The sequence below is a fragment of the Lissotriton helveticus genome, chromosome 8 (assembly GCF_964261635.1).
Source record: "Lissotriton helveticus chromosome 8, aLisHel1.1, whole genome shotgun sequence".
Lineage (NCBI taxonomy): Eukaryota > Metazoa > Chordata > Amphibia > Caudata > Salamandridae > Lissotriton > Lissotriton helveticus.
In genome coordinates, this window is record NC_136069.1 from 385,275,048 (window position 1) to 385,290,745 (window position 15,698).

At 50.8% G+C, this 15,698-nt stretch overlaps 1 protein-coding gene across 2 annotated transcripts in view; it reads left to right on the forward strand.

Moving 5' to 3' along the window:
* SMAD9 (SMAD family member 9) overlaps window positions 1-15,698 on the forward strand; it is a 232,923-nt gene that overhangs the window by 152,237 nt on the left and 64,988 nt on the right. For both annotated transcript variants that reach the window (XM_078657189.1, XM_078657190.1), the window contains one exon: window positions 180-401. In XM_078657189.1, coding sequence (XP_078513315.1) covers window positions 180-401 — 222 coding nt within the window. The remainder of the gene's footprint in view (window positions 1-179; window positions 402-15,698) is intronic.

Genomic DNA, 15,698 nt, shown 5'->3' on the forward strand with positions numbered 1-15,698 from the left:
CTTATTTTCATCATCTGAAAAAAGAACAGGATATGATCCGTTAAGTGCAGGGATGGCACTTTCATACTCAAAGAAACAGAGGAATTTATGTTTATGGCACACAACTTATTCGAGGTTAAAGAATGAATAGTGTTACTACAAATGAATGTGACTGCATGTTGTTTTCTCAATTCCTGCAGAATTCCGGCCTGTGTGCTATGAAGAGCCCCTTCACTGGTGTTCAGTTGCTTATTATGAACTTAACAACCGAGTGGGAGAGACCTTTCAGGCTAACTCTCGCAGTGTGCTCATAGATGGATTCACAGACCCTTCGCACAACAAGAGCAGGTTCTGCCTTGGACTCCTGTCAAACGTAAACAGAAACTCTACGATAGAGAATACCAGGAGGCACATTGGAAAAGGTAAGAGAAAGGTTACATTTGTTAATCAACAGTCTTTAGTGCCGCCTATTCACTGTCATTTGGTTTATCTTGATCTTAGAGAGATTCCTGAGTTGGAAACACCTCATTGTAGGTGATAGAGCACAAAAATGTTGTGCTCAAATCCTTACGCCTGCTTGAAACAGGCGTAAGGAGTGATGCACCACGATAAGTATGGGCAGCCCCTGTGCATTGCAGGAGTTGCGTCGTGCTTGTGACGCGACTCCATCAGTGCACCACCCGTACGCCACAAGATGCGTCACGCATCTGCCCCTCCTTACACCTTGGTGCGCCGCTTTGTAAATACGACGCATCCGTGGTGGCGCAAGGGGGTATTGAGTGACGCATCTGTTCTGGCGCATCCCTGCTGATTTGCAGAGATGCACCAGAAGTTGTAAATCTACCCCTTAGTCTGCAAAACTTCCATGTTCTTGTCTAAAAATGGTTTATAGATCTCACATGTATATCAAATACGTATGTTCCCTCTCAACTTCTTTCTGCTCCCAACACCAGTTCCTGACATTGCTCACTGTTGAGGATATAAAAGGAGCTCGTCCTACAGAATACAGAAGTTATATATATGAATTATATATATATATATATATATATATATATATATATATATATATATAGATAGATATATATATATATATATATATATATATATCAAATCCAATCTCGAGATCGTCATTGCACAAACAGTCGGGCACAGATTCCAAATTCATATGTACTTTATTGTGCTGCTTTTACCATGTCCATAATGCGTCACATGACTGGGTGTAATTGGCAGTTGGGCCAGACAGCCACACACAGTGGGAGCTTAGTTAATTAATTAATTAATTAATTAATTAATTGTGGGTTTATATAGCGCTAGAATCAACTCCCGGAGGAGTATCTCCGTGCTTCGACCGCTGGGGAACCCGTCCTGGCTCACCCTGAGAGATGGTCCCTAATGGGTATCTCGAAGGTGCGACCAAGCATCCCTGGCGGTCTGGGGGGCCGTTGTGAAAATGAGGCAAGCTAATGCCCAGAGTTGCCGAGTGTGGTCCCTGACTGGAGTAGGCACCGAGGCGAGAATTATCGAGCCCGCTGACCCTGGTCCACGACCCTGCCGCGTCGGGAATCGAACCCTGGTCCCAGGCCGTCCTCTGCTTACGGGTCTGCCGCCTCTAACCAGTGAGCCACACCACTTCACTTAGGTATGACTGGATGGGCCATCCTTGGCAGGATGGGAGGGAGTGAGGAGCTGGTCCCAGCCTCTCTTACACCTGAGTAGGCTGTGTCCTGTCCCCATACAAAGAGCTCCATAACCCCCTGTAGTTAGTCTGGAAGGCAAGGGCATCTGTGCAGTTTAAAGGCATAAGGACCTCAGACACCATCACTTCAGTACACCTCTGGACCTGTAGATACTCTGCCTGGAAAAAGGACTGCTTTGCTGCTGAAGGACTATCACTGTGCTGGACTGCACTCTGTTGGACTCTTGCTATACTGTGCTGACCTGTTGCCTGCTGTCCTCTTGCCTGGGTGAGAAGGACTGGAACTGAATCTCTTGGACCCAGATCCCAGAGTAACTCCAAGGGCTAGTTTGATGTCCTCCTGACTGAAGCCTCAGGGACATAACAGGCTTCCAACAACTTTGCCTCTGCACCTGCACTCTGCCATGTGTGAGTCTTTCCTGCCAAGTGATGCCACGTGAGCCCTGGACCCTTGGAAGTGGGCCTAAGGTGCTCTGCCAGCCTCTGTCGATCCATCGGAGCTGATGCATACCCAGCTCAGGCCCTCGCAACTCTCTTCAACAGCAGCCTCAATGACGATGATGGAACCACTTTGCAGCCTCGACTCTTCAGCATCTCGGAACCAACACATCGCCTCGGCTCCGTGATGCATCTTTAACCCAGATCCACGCAACGCCCCATAAGCCAGGATTGAAGGTACTCTGTTCAGCAGGCCTAACTGGGTCCTTGTAGTCAGCCCACGCTCCATCGCGGTCGGGCAAAACCTGTGACTTTGTCCCTGTTCGGTGCAACCTGATATCCACTGTTGGGTCTTAACGCCTTTGCTGCTATTTTCTCTTAAAACTATTCAGTATCTCCGGATCTACTGATTCGATTTTTGTTGTTTTTATCTTGTTCCATTTATTAAATTAAGCTCTATTGTTCTAACCTGGTATGGGTTCCTTTTTGTGTGGTGTTATCACTGTTTAACTGTTTGAAGTGTTGCAGAAATACTTTACACATTGCCTGTAAGTTAAGCCTGGCTGCTCTGTGCCAAGCTACTAGGGAGTTTTGTATAGTTTAATATGGTGTTTGCTTGTGACTTACCGGTGCTAGGAATGTGGTTACTGCTTGACAAAGGCTCACACCCCAGTCAACCAGTATACCAATTTCTAACATTGGTGATCTGCAGTGTGGATCACGACTTATGTTTCTGCAGTGCCATACAGTGATTTTATGTACATTGGCGTACACTAACATCCCATACCTACGACCAATTTGAGTTTTAAATTCTCACTGATTGACCTTTTTGCTTTTCCTAAATTCATTCTTACGTTACTTGACTGATTGTATATGTGGACTCAACAGCAAAGATAGAGTTTGTTCTTGCTAACCAGGAGTGCTACACTTTGGCTGAGCTCAAGGAATTTTGCCAAGAGACTGGGTTGCCCTCCAAGAAGGTGGAACTCCAAAAGGCCCTGAGGGCATGGGTAGAGGCCCACCAGTTGCAAGTCACCAAAGATAACCAAGAGGATGAGGACGGCTCAAAGCAGTTCATACACGATGGTCTTGGAAAGCAACCTGTTTAGGAGGGGGCTAACCTACTCTTAAGACTGGAAATCTCCTCCCATGCAAAGACGAGTGTGTCAACTTGAAATCTGTCCCCAGAGGAGCTGGCGGAGATAGAGTACAGGATGGAGATGGCCCAGCTCAAGATGGAGGAAAAGAGACTGGCCTTGGAAAAAGAGCAAAGGAAATTGGCCATAGAGGAGAGGAAATTGATGTTGGCAGATGAACTGAGTCATAAGGAGCTGGACGTCAAGGACAGGCAGGTGTTTTGGAACCATCATTTTTCTTGGCCCTTGCTTGATGGATCATTCCGAAACTCTCCAGGAAGAAGCTGAGGTGGATTGGACTTTTTCTTGGAAAGTTTGTGAAGACGTACATGGCTCTAAAGTTAATAGCAAAACAAAAAATCTATTTCCTATGGAAACATGTTCCTAACTATAACTAGCCAGTGGCGACCTTTGGATTTTTCTTGAGGATGCAAGACATTCAGAAACCTGCAGTATCTCAGATCATTACTAATCGTTCTTCTCGAATAAAATGCAGAATCCTCAAAATGACTGCAAACAGCACAAAGACCAATGACCTAAAGAGAATTGGGTACAGTGTGGTTCCAAAAGAACACTGCTTACATGGAAGGCCAGCCAACTAGGCAAACCGATCAATGCAAGGAAGGCTTTTTTTACCATATGTTAACTGAATGTAAGCCTACATTGTTATGTTATAAGAGACACTACAGACAGATTTTGTTAAGCATATGTGTAATAAGAGCTCCTTAGAGCCTGTTACTCCCCATTCGACCATAATCCAGCGACATTTTAACTTTCAGGCAAATCTCCATGTGATCCAGGTTTTGGTAATAATAGGACTGCGTTGGTGAATGTACACACCCAGACACACCTGGCACCTTTGATCAGGAGATGCTCTGACCTACTGATTTACGTAATTGTGTGTACCAGAGAACTCAATCAGAAATTATAGAATGCTAAAGACGAGTCTTCTGTAGTAGGGGATCTCTCTGTATAGTCATAATCTAGTGAATAGTCCCGCCCATGTGCGTGGACCCCGGAGCAATCAAAAATAATCTCTTAAGTCGTCAAACAATGCAGACCTGCAAAGACACTTAAGAGAGAATTTAAAGACATATAATGCAGCCTATATCCACAGGCTACACTGTCCAGTACTTCAACTAGAAATTCCACCAAAAACCCACAAACAGCACAGCCTGTCCAGTGTTCTCCACAGAGAAAAACCTTCCCCTATCAGCAAAAGTCTCTGAAATGATAGAGAAAGTAGTGGACAGACAAGCCCCATAGGCTGTCATATGTGGATCAGAACAGGATACTGTGCCTTTAAGAGAACCTTCCAGAACTCTCTCAGTATCCCAGAATGCACAGCAGGTCCCTTTTACTTTCAGTTCTTTTTTCCGGCTCCTGCAAGCAGGACCCTGGAGCATTGAGCTCTCCCTTTTTAGAGTGTCTTTACATAATCTTTCACTTTTCAAGTGTTTTGAGTGCTTTATTTGAAGTACTTTGGTGATTTCTTCCTGGTGTGTCTTTCTGCACTCTTTGGTTTGTCACAATGCCTGCTTTGTTTGACAAATGCCCTGAGTGCTCGAGGAAGAAGGCCAAGTCGGACCCACATGAGGTGTGTATCCTCTGCCTTCCCTCATCTCATACCCCTGAGGAGTGCGACATTTGCCAGCCCTTTACCAGCAGAACCCTGAGGGACAGGATGAAGATCAGGCTCCAAGGCCTGGAAGAGAGAAGACTGAAGGCACAAGGTGGGTCTGCCCATGCTGAGGCCTCTGGGGGGCTCCCCAAGGGCAGGAAGACCAGCAAACGCCCCCGTTCTCCGCCGGCGTCGATTGCACCGACAACGGCGTCGAGAGGGATGACAGCAGTCTGTTCCCCGTCTCCCCAGGGCTCAGGGTTGAGGCGACGTCGACGTTCGGCGTCGAGGGACCTGACTAGACCGCCGTCGAAATCGCCGTTGACGATATCTTCATCGTCGCCGCCGAGTCATCGACATCGAGAGGCGGACCGGCGTCGGCGCTCGCTGGCGAGACGACACCGCCGTTCGCCATCGCCGAAGAGGAGGAGGTCGTCGTCGAGGGGATCTTTGACGTCGAGAAGGACGTCGAAGTCTCGCAAACGTTCGGCGTCGAGGAGACGCTCTTCATACAGGAGGCGTTCGCCGTCGAGGAGGCGTTCGCCGTCGAGATGGAGACGTTCGCCGTCGAGGCAAAGGCGTTCGCCGTCGAGACGAGGGCGTACGACGTCGAGGGAACGACGGTCGCCGGCGAGGCCGCGATCTTCGACGCCAAAGGAGCGCAGAAGGAGTTCTGGCGCCAGGAGTTCCTCCGGGTCCGCTGGTATTCGCCGGCGGCGTGCGCCAATAGGCTCTGCCTCACCCTCGCTTCCGCCCAAGAAGAAAAGGGAGTCACGGGGCTCTGTGTACTCCGAGGTATATACACCACCTAAGCCGAGGATGCCTACTCCGCCTCCTCCGTTGCCCAGGGCCCCTCCTCCGCGGACTCCAACCCCGCCTCCACTCCCTCCGCCTAGGACGGCTTCGCTGCCCCGGTACCCAACGCCTCCTAAGGGAACCCCTCAACCGAGGCGCCCGGTCAGGCCGCAGTCACCTGCTCCTGTGAGGCCTGTGGAACGTCCGAAGTCGCCAGCTCCGGTGAGGCCTGTGGAGCGTCCAAAGTCGCCTGCTCCGGTGAGACCTGTGGAGCGTCCGAAGCCGTGGAGATCGTGTTCTCGCTTCGACAGGAGGGGGAGATCGCGGAGTCGCCACCGGTCGTCGACAAGATCGCGTCACGGGAGGCGCAGATCAAGATCCCGCACAAACTCCTCTGAGACCAGGGACTACTCGCCGACCTTGTCGGAATCCTAGCGCGGCGATTGAGGCTGCTGGCGTGTCACGGCGCTGTAGTTCGTTTTAAATTCTTTTCGACAGCTGATTACTAGCTGCATTGTTTTTAATCTCTGAAACTGTTACCCAGCGCTAACGCGCATTTGTGCATCTGTATTCTATAAACTATTGGGCTGGGGCTTGTCTTACCTATCTCCTCTGCTCTGGACCCCGTTCCGCCCCGGCATTGTGCCGTTTGTGCGAAGGGTCGCAACATCCAGCACCACTTCCTGCCCTACCCCACTTCTGCCCTGCCTCTCCCTCGCGCAGGTCAGCGGTCTAGTGGCTCACTTCCCTTTTGGATATAATGGCGACCTGGTGGAAGCGCAGCGGACGAGCGCAGCGGGAGCGCCGACTTCGCGCCGAAGTTGCGCCAAAGTCGAGCCCGTCTGCGCCCGTCCGCGGCCGACCGGGGCTAGGGGCACCCCACTCTGCTCAGCTGATTAGATACACTCCATCACAGCTTTGCTCCTACTGGACCCCTGGTACCATTCCTCTCACTGTATTCAATCGTGTGACCTCCCTTGGTTTGTTTACTTCGTCTCTTTGTTCTCCTCCGGAGATTGTTACCCAGTTGACACTTTTGCCTTCTACCCTACCCCCCACCCCACCCCCTTCCTTCAATCCTCAAATACCGGTATTTAACATCTCGGCTGCCCTACTTAACACCCGGTCAGCTGTTCAACACCAGTACGAGCTATTTGATTATATTGACACGCATGAACCTGATCTCTTGTTTTTAACCGAGACCTGGTTCAGAGCGGACTCCCTGCCCAATGTTCTAGCTGCATTGCCCCCTTCACATTCTGCCATCCGAGCGGATCGGCCTGAGGGCAAGACGGGCGGAGGAGTAGCCTTGATAGCTCGTGCTGACTTGCACTTTCAGATCCTTCCCTCTCCTATGATCCCTGAAGTTGACTACTTGGTAGCGCGCTCGACCTCATACCAAACCCCTTTGACCTGCGTCCTTGTCTACCGCCCCCCTCAACTCACTTCATCTTTCATTCCTAGTTTTCAAGATCTCCTGGCTACTCTGGCGATAAATAATTCGTCAGTCTTAGTCCTAGGGGACTTTAATTATTGGCCTAACGACCCCGCCGAAACCTCTTACTCCAAGGATTTCAATGACCTCATGATTAGCCTCAACTTTGTACCTCACATTCATAGCCCCACTCATATTCATGGTCATGCACTGGACCAAATCTGGGCCCTAAATGTCCCTACAACGCCCCCCACCATCTCTCCCTGCCCTTGGTCGGACCATTCTCTCATTTCCTTTTCCCTTGCACTATCCCCTGAGGTTAAGCCCCTGCTCCCCAAGAACACCTGGATCAGGAAATGGGGCAAAGCCGATATGCCGTCCCTCTGCTCGTCCTTGTCCGAGTCCAGCCCTGACCTCTCAGGCCTTGCAGCCTCAGACCAATTGGAATCCATCAATAATTGGCTGATTCAATCGGGCGACGAATTCGCTCCCCTGAGGCGGATTACGGTTAAGCGAGCCCATGCAGCTAATAGGTGGTTCCACTCTGACCTTAAGGTGAAAAAACTAGCTGCACGGAGAGCTGAGAGAGCTTGGAGGAGAGCCTATAGCCCTTTACTGAAATCCGCATACCATTCTGCCTTACAGACTTACAAAAAAGGCATTCTTGAGGCTAAGACAGAATACTACTCAGGAAGGATTTTAGCGGCAGAGTCCCAATCCAAAGAGATCTTTGCTACCGTCCATGAATTGGCAGCATCCGATAGAGTCACGACAACAGTCCCTCCCTCTCAACATCTCTGCGATTCGCTAAATGAATTTTTCATCGAGAAGGTCGCACAGATAAAAATTAATATACCACCTCCTTCGCTAACCTTTGTTAACCCGCCCCCTCCCCCCTCTACTTCCAAACTGGCTAGCATTCCTCTGCTGACCAAGGACTCACTCCTCCCTCTGCTTCAACAGGTGAAGTCGGGCTCCCCCTTGGATTTTGGTCCCGCCCATGTTTTAAGAGAGATCTTCTCGGCCTGTCCTACCCCTCCCCTCACGTTTCTTAACGACTCACTAAGCAATGGTGTGGTTCCCTCCTCTCACAAATCAGCAGTCATCATCCCGATCTTAAAAAAAACTGGCGCTGATCCCTTGTCCCCAGCTAATTACCGCCCCATCTCCCTCTTGCCCTATTTGGGAAAGGTCTTAGAAACCCACGTCACGAGTACCCTGAGCACTTATGTGGAGGCAAATCATTGCCTCTCCCCTTGCCAGGCGGGCTTCCGACCTCTACACTCCACAGAGAAGGTAGTGATCTCAGTGATGGATGGACTCCGCGAGGGTATTGACATCAACCTCCCGCAAGCCCTTGTTCTCTTGGACCTGTCCGCCGCTTTTGACACGGTGGATCATTCCATTCTTCTCACTCGTGTCAGGGCGGCGGGCATAGAGGGCTCTGCCCTCTCCTGGCTCAATTCCTTCCTGTGTGACAGGGCACAGGCTGTTCATCTTGCTGGTTTTACTGCCTCCTCACGAAAGGTGGAGTGCGGCGTCCCTCAGGGCTCTTCCTTATCCCCTCTTTTGTTTAATTTATACATCTATCCCCTTATTTTTTCATTGCAGCAGCTCGAGGTCACGGTGTTTAATTACGCCGATGACCTCCAGCTTATCTTTAATCTCTCTCACTCCCCCTCCTCTGTTCAGAATTTTCAAACCGTTATGTTATTCATCCAAGATTGGATGAACTGCAACCACCTTAAACTCAACCCTGACAAGACAGAGCTGGTCTTGACAGGAGGTAGTTGCAGCCCCTGGTCCCCCTCGTTTTGGACCCCTTCACTTGGTGTCCCCCCCCTCCCGGTTCCTAAAGTTAAAACCCTTGGGATCTTTCTCAATTCCCAACTATCTGTAAACCCCCAGGTCAGTTCGGTGGTTTCCTCATGCTTTTTTTCCCTCCGGATAATTAGGAAGATATCTCGCTTCTTCTCCCTCCCGGCACTGAAAATAATTGTGATGGCAATGGTGCTCTCGCGCCTTGATTATGGGAACATAATCTATAACGGCGCACCGGCCTATGCCATACACCGATTGCAGCTAGTGCAAAATCAGGCTGCTCGCCTGATCCATGGGCTGCCCAAATTCCATCGAGCAACCCCACTGCTGAAATCATTGCACTGGCTACCTGTGAGGGAGCGGGCCTTATTTAAACTAGGTTGCCTCACCTTCCAGGCTAGGATGGGCACTGCCCCCGAGTTTATATGCTCAGCCATCAAACCCTACCTGCCGGGCAGAGAACTCCGCTCTACCCACATGGCACTCCTGGTCACACCTCGCTTTAAGAAAAAGAAAGCAGGTGGGGCGAAATTTGCGGTCCTTGCACCTGTCTTCTGGAACTCCCTCCCCATGACACTCAGATCCGCAACCTCCTATTTGGAGTTCCGGAAGAATCTGAAAACCTTCCTTTTTTCCAGAGCTTTCGCTGCCTAACCTGCCCCTCTTGCTGCTGTTGCTAGTAGCAGCTCCTATAGCGCCATGAAACCGCTGGGTATAAGCGCGCTAAATAAATGCTTTTAAATTCAAATTAAATTAAATTCAATTTAAATTCAAATCCCCGGGGATGAGGGTGTCGCCTGTAGACGACATCGTCTCCTTTCAAGATGTTCTGCTGAGGGGTGCAGCTAAGTTGGGCATTACAGTGACGGTGCCTACGCCCACGACGTCCGTGATTTTCGAGACGCTGCATAAAAAGCACCTGTCTCGGCCCTTGCTGCCTCTAGTGCCAGGATTGGTGGAACCCGCCGAGGAATTGTTTCTCACTCCGGCGGTAACGAAGACGGCCCCCTCCAGGCTCCTCAAGAAGTACCGGGCTCCGGAGGCTGACCCGGCGTTTCTTAGGATGGATCCTACACCGGACTCTGTCTTAGTGACGGCGGCATGAAGCAGCACGCCACCACCCCATCGTCTACGGTGCCTCCTGATAAGGAGAGCCGCTGGATAGACTCGGCTGGCAGGAAGCTCTGTGGGACAGCTTCTACTACAATGAAGGCGGCCAGTGCAGAGGCTTTGCTAGGGCGATCCGATCAAGCCCTATGGGAGTCCCTCCAGCAATTCGCGGAGCCCCTTCCTCAAGAGAAGCGGGAAGACTTTCAGGAGATCCTGAATGAGGGGATGTTGGTGTCTAACCAACTCATCAGCGCGGCTGCTGTTGTGTCTCTTTTGGCGGCGCATGGGTACTGCCATGGTATCAACCTACGGCGCCACGCGTGGCTTCGCCTTACATCCCTCAAGCCAGAGGCTCAACAGCGGGTGGCCAACCTGCCTTTCTCGGGGGAAACCCTGTTTGGCAAGCATGCGGATGACTAAATGGCCCGCATGAAAGCAGAGGCCGAGACCCTGACGGCTGTCGGGTTGGAGAAGCCCAAGGAGAAGCAGACCTACCGCCCGTTCCAGAGACGGTTCGGGGTGCAGGGCAGAGGGCAAGGACAAGCTTTGGGACAGCAGCAACAACAGCAGCAGCAGCAGCAGTTCCGGAGGCCCTTCCAGAAGCGCCAGAAGGGCAGAGGCGGCCAGCAGTCCGCAGCAGCGAACAAAGGCCCGGCCGGGTCTAGGCCCTGAGCGGTTACTTCCCCTCCATCCGTTACCCACTCCGATGGTGGGAAGCATTCAATTTTTTCTGGCAGAGTGGAGAAAAATTACTCAGGACAAGTGGGTGCTGAATATTGTTTGCAATGGATACAGTCTTCGGTTCACCAGCCCGCCTCCATCGATTCCACCGGTCAGCTCACAGTTTCAACTGCGCGAGCTGCAGGCGGAGGCCGATACCCTGTTAAGGAAAAGGGCGATAGAAGACGTACCTCTGTCTCAAAGGGGAAGAGGTCTGTACTCACGGTTCTTTCTGGTTCGCAAGAAGGACAGGAACGAGTTCAGGCCATTCTGGATTCGCGACAAGCAAACAAGTGGATTCGCAGAGAGAAATTTTGCATGCTGTTGTTGATCAGATTTATCCTCAGCTGCAACAGGGAGACTGGCTGTGTGCTATAGACCTACAGGATGCTTACTTCCATGTGCACATTGCACACAAACACAGGAAGTTCCTGCGATTCCAAGTCGGCACCAATTATTATCAGTACACAGTACTACCATTCGGGTTGAAGTCTGCGCCCAGAACGTTCTCGAAGTGCATGGCAGTGGTAGCTGCACACCTGAGGAAGAACAAGGTGTTTGTCTACCCATACCTGGACGATTGGTTGATCAAGGCCTCCTCCTTCTCTGAAGCTCAAGCGCACTTCCAGAAGGCGTGCGTTCTCTTGAACAAGCTGGGGTTGCACATCAACATGTCCAAGTCTATCCCGACTCCGGTCCAGTGCATACAGTACTTGGGAGCCTCCATCAATACGCTGTCAGCAAGCGTGTCTCCTTCGGAGGAGAGACGGTTATCACTCCTTCGGAAGGCTCAGGCTCTTATGAACGCCCCATCTACAACAGTGAGGATGGTGTTTTCTCTACTGGGGGCAATGGCCTCTTGTATCTTCCTCACGCCACATGCTCGGCTGCACATGAGCCCATTGCAGGAGTGCTTGGAGGATCAGAGGAAAGGATCTTGGGACGACAAGATACAACTGTCTCTGCATGCTCTTCAGTCTCTGAAGTGGTGGTGTTCAGCGGCGAATCTCCTCAGAGGGGTTCCCTTCCACAAGGACATTCCCACACAGATTATCGTGACGGATGCGTCTCTTCACGGCTGGGGGGCGCACTCTGGAGACTTACAGATACAAGGCACGTGGTCCCCAATGGAGTCCACGTATCACATCAATTTCCTAGAACTCAGAGCTGTTCACTTGGCACTGAAGGCCTTTCATCCGTCCTTCCAGACCAACTCTCTGCTTGTACAGACGGACAATACAACCACGATGTATTAACAACAAGCAGGGGGGCTCGAGATCGCGCACTCTGTCGCAGGAGGCGCAGGCGATCTGGCACTGGCTTCTAACCAGAGGACTGACGATAACGGCTACCCATCTACCAAGTGTGCAGAATGTTCAGGCGGACGCACTGAGCAGACTGATTCAGGAAAACCATGAATGGGTCATAAACGATGAAGTACTAGGAGAAGTCTTCGCAAGGTGGGGGACTCCAGACGTAGATCTGTTCGCCACCGCCGAAAACAGCAAATGCCGAGACTTCGCCTCCAGGTACTACCAGCAGGGGACACTGGGGAATGCGCTATGGATCAACTGGTCGCACAGCTTTCTGTACACTTTTCCACCCATTCCCCTGATTCCGGCGGTGCTCATCAAGCTATCCCAGTCCAGGGCGCGGGTGATACTGATTGCCCCGGAATGGCCCAGGCAGTGGTGGTTCACGGACCTGCTTCACCAGTCCCTCCTTCCTCACATACGGCTGCCGTGCAGGGCGGACCTTCTCACGAAGTTCGGGGGGCAAATGGTGCACCCCAACCTCTCGTCTTTGAGTTTGGCGGCATGGCTCCTGAGATAGTGCAATATGGCCATTTGAATCTACCAGAATGGACATATTGAAGGAAGCTAAGCGACCTTCCACTAGGACTTCATATGCTTACAAGTGGAAGAGATTCTGCATCTGGTGCAAGAACTATGATCCAACGACATGTAAGGAAGATGTCATCCTTCCGTATCTTCTACATTTGGCGCAGTCTGGCCTTAATTTCCATTCCATTAAGGTTCATCTCGCTGCACTGACCGCCTACAGGAAATGCCCTTCACAGACTTCCTTCTTCCAGATCCCTGTGATCAAGGATTTTTTGGAAGGCTTGAAGAAAGTGTTTCCTCCTGTCCGGCTTCCTTCGCCTTCATGGGAATTGAATGTGGTGCTGTCCAGATTGATGAAGGAGCCTTTTGAACCTATTCATAAGGCTTTGTTGCAGCACCTCCTATCCTGGAAGGCGGCGTTCCTCGTGGCCATCACATCGGCCCGTAGGGTGAGTGAAATTCAGGCGTTGTGTTGCCAAGAACCTTATACTGTATTTCATGCTGCTAAGGTTGTTATGCGTACTCACCCTAAATTTCTTCCTATGGTTATTTCTGATTTCCATGTTAACCAGACCATAACTTTATCTACGTTTTTTCAGAACCCTTCGTCTCCAGCGGAAAGGTCTCTGCATTCCCTGGATGTTAGGAGAGTGTTGAAATTTTATCTGGATAAAACCAAAGATATTCGTAGGTCAGACCAATTGTTTATCAACTATGGATCAGTCAGGACCGGTCTTGCTACCTCAAAACAGTCCATCTCGAGGTGGATCGTGTCCTGTATACAATTGTGTTACCAGAAGGCTAACAAGACCTTAGGGGGTAAACCTAAGGCTCATTCCACCAGGGGCAAAGCTGCCACGACTGCTTTGCTCCGTAATGTTCCAATTGCAGAAATCTGCAAGGCGGCCACTTGGAAGTCGGTCCATACCTTTGCTAAGCATTACTGTCTGGACACTGATGCCAGGGCAGATGCTCAGGTTGGGCAGGCTTCGCTGCGAAATCTGTTCGCACAGTAGTGGTGTTATTTTTCTTCTCTCCACCGCCGCTTTGGTGTGGGGATGGGCGTGCCATTCTATTCACTCGATTTTGACTATACACAGAGATCCCCTACTACAGAAGGAGTAGTTTCTGTCCTGTAACTCCAGTTCTGTAGTAGGGGTTACTCTGTTATAGTCATAAGCGCCCGCCCTCCTCCCCGGTGGAGAAAGATATTCATGTAAGGAATGCTACAGGTCTGGCGTGTTACGCCTTCAAAAAGAACTGGAAGTAAAAGGGACCTGCTGTGCATTCTGGGATACTGAGAGAGTTCTGGAAGGTTCTCTTAAAGGCACAGTATCCTGTTCTGATCCACATAATGGCAGCCTATGGGGCTTGTCTGTCCACTACTTTCTCTGATTTCTTTTGCTGATAGGGGAAGGTTTTTCTCCGGAGAACACTGGACAGGCTGTGCTGTTTGTGTTTTTTTTTTTTATATATATTTTTATTAGTTGAAGAAAAGCAAGAGTAAGAAGTGGACATATCTGGTATCATACAACGACACACATTACGGTGGGAAACAGGCGAAAAAAACTGAAGCGATACATAGCAATTAAACAATTACAAGACATCAACACTAGCGAAAATTTGGCAGGAGCAATAACATAACAATCCACCACCCCGCTAGGCTGAGGCCTTCAGGGCCTGTCCACCCACAAAATCAGGATAATTAAATAAGCCCATGAGACCCAGATATGTGAAACAGCGCAGCTCAGGATAATTCACCCACCTCTCGCATAAGAAGAAAGGAAAGGAAGGAAAAGAAAAAGGCCATAGAAACAAAAATATAAGAGAAAACAAAAAAAAAATACCCCATCCCCACACCCTGCACCCCTGCAGATGGCTACAGCCTAACCCCACTAGCAGTGTGCCTGTCGCCCCAGCTAACTAATCCCTAAAAGTAAGAAAAAAGTGGAGGAGAAGCATCTCAATACGGGCCCCCGGCCACCCCTCACCCCGCCAGAACCAAGCACCCCCATATTAGACACAGAACTCTATAGGCAAGCATAGATAAAAACGAGATAGGGGGAACAGTAAACACCACCCTGCCTCCCGCCGACATAATGGCAACTGAACCCAGTTCAAAAATCTGTGGTGCCAAACCGCGACAGTCAGTCTCATCCTTGACCCTTCCGGTCAATCATACGGGCCCCTTCCAAACAGACAGTATCTTCCGCAGGATAATCAAAATGTGAGAATGGTCCAGGAAAGTTCCATGTGGGTCGAGGCAAAGTTATAAGGTCCCTAGAAGTTCCAATGGTGACAACGTGGACCCTCAGTGACATAAGCATTCTGCGCCTTTGTCCCTGGAAGGATATTGAAGACTTCGAAGAGGGATAAGACACCGAACCATTCCACAGATTGTGCCGAGCACGAGCGTCTGGAAGGGGGGCAACAATGAGAACCAGCTCGGAAGGTGATGTTGAAGGGCTTGGCGATCCACAAGGCACGTCGAGTACCCGATCATCGGCCATCACTTTAGAATGAAGCTCCGACACCTCTCGTGGCTCGGGCGGCCATCGCTGCTACGGGGATTGCCTTGGGTGATATGGACAGATCAGGATATTGAGACGTTGTAGGGTCCGGTCCCACTTGTCCGAGTCCGTGTGCAGTCGCAATCGATTTCCGGACAATGGACTCCACCTGGGAATGAAAGGCCCAGAGCGCTACCAATACAGATCGTATCGACGGTTCAGACTCAGCCCGTCCCACGGAATCCTGTCCCGAGATAACCATGGTTGCGTCCCCCCGAGGCCCGCTCTACCCCGGGGGAATCGATTGATTCTGGGACGGACTGTCACGGAGGGAGACCGAGGATTTACCAAAGTCGCAGCTCAGGTTCCGGTGCCAAGCGTAGAGCCCGACCCGGAAAACACCGGCGGGGGTCAGACCGGGTCTCCGGGCAAGGGACCCACACCCTCGGCGCACTGGTGTGCCTCGTCAACCCTCCATCGATTGTATGCAAGAGGAACAACCGCCGTCAAAATCGGGCTCGAAAATGTTTTCCCACATCCAAGGACCGGACCCTGATGATCACCAACGGCCGTTGTTATTCAACTGGAACCCG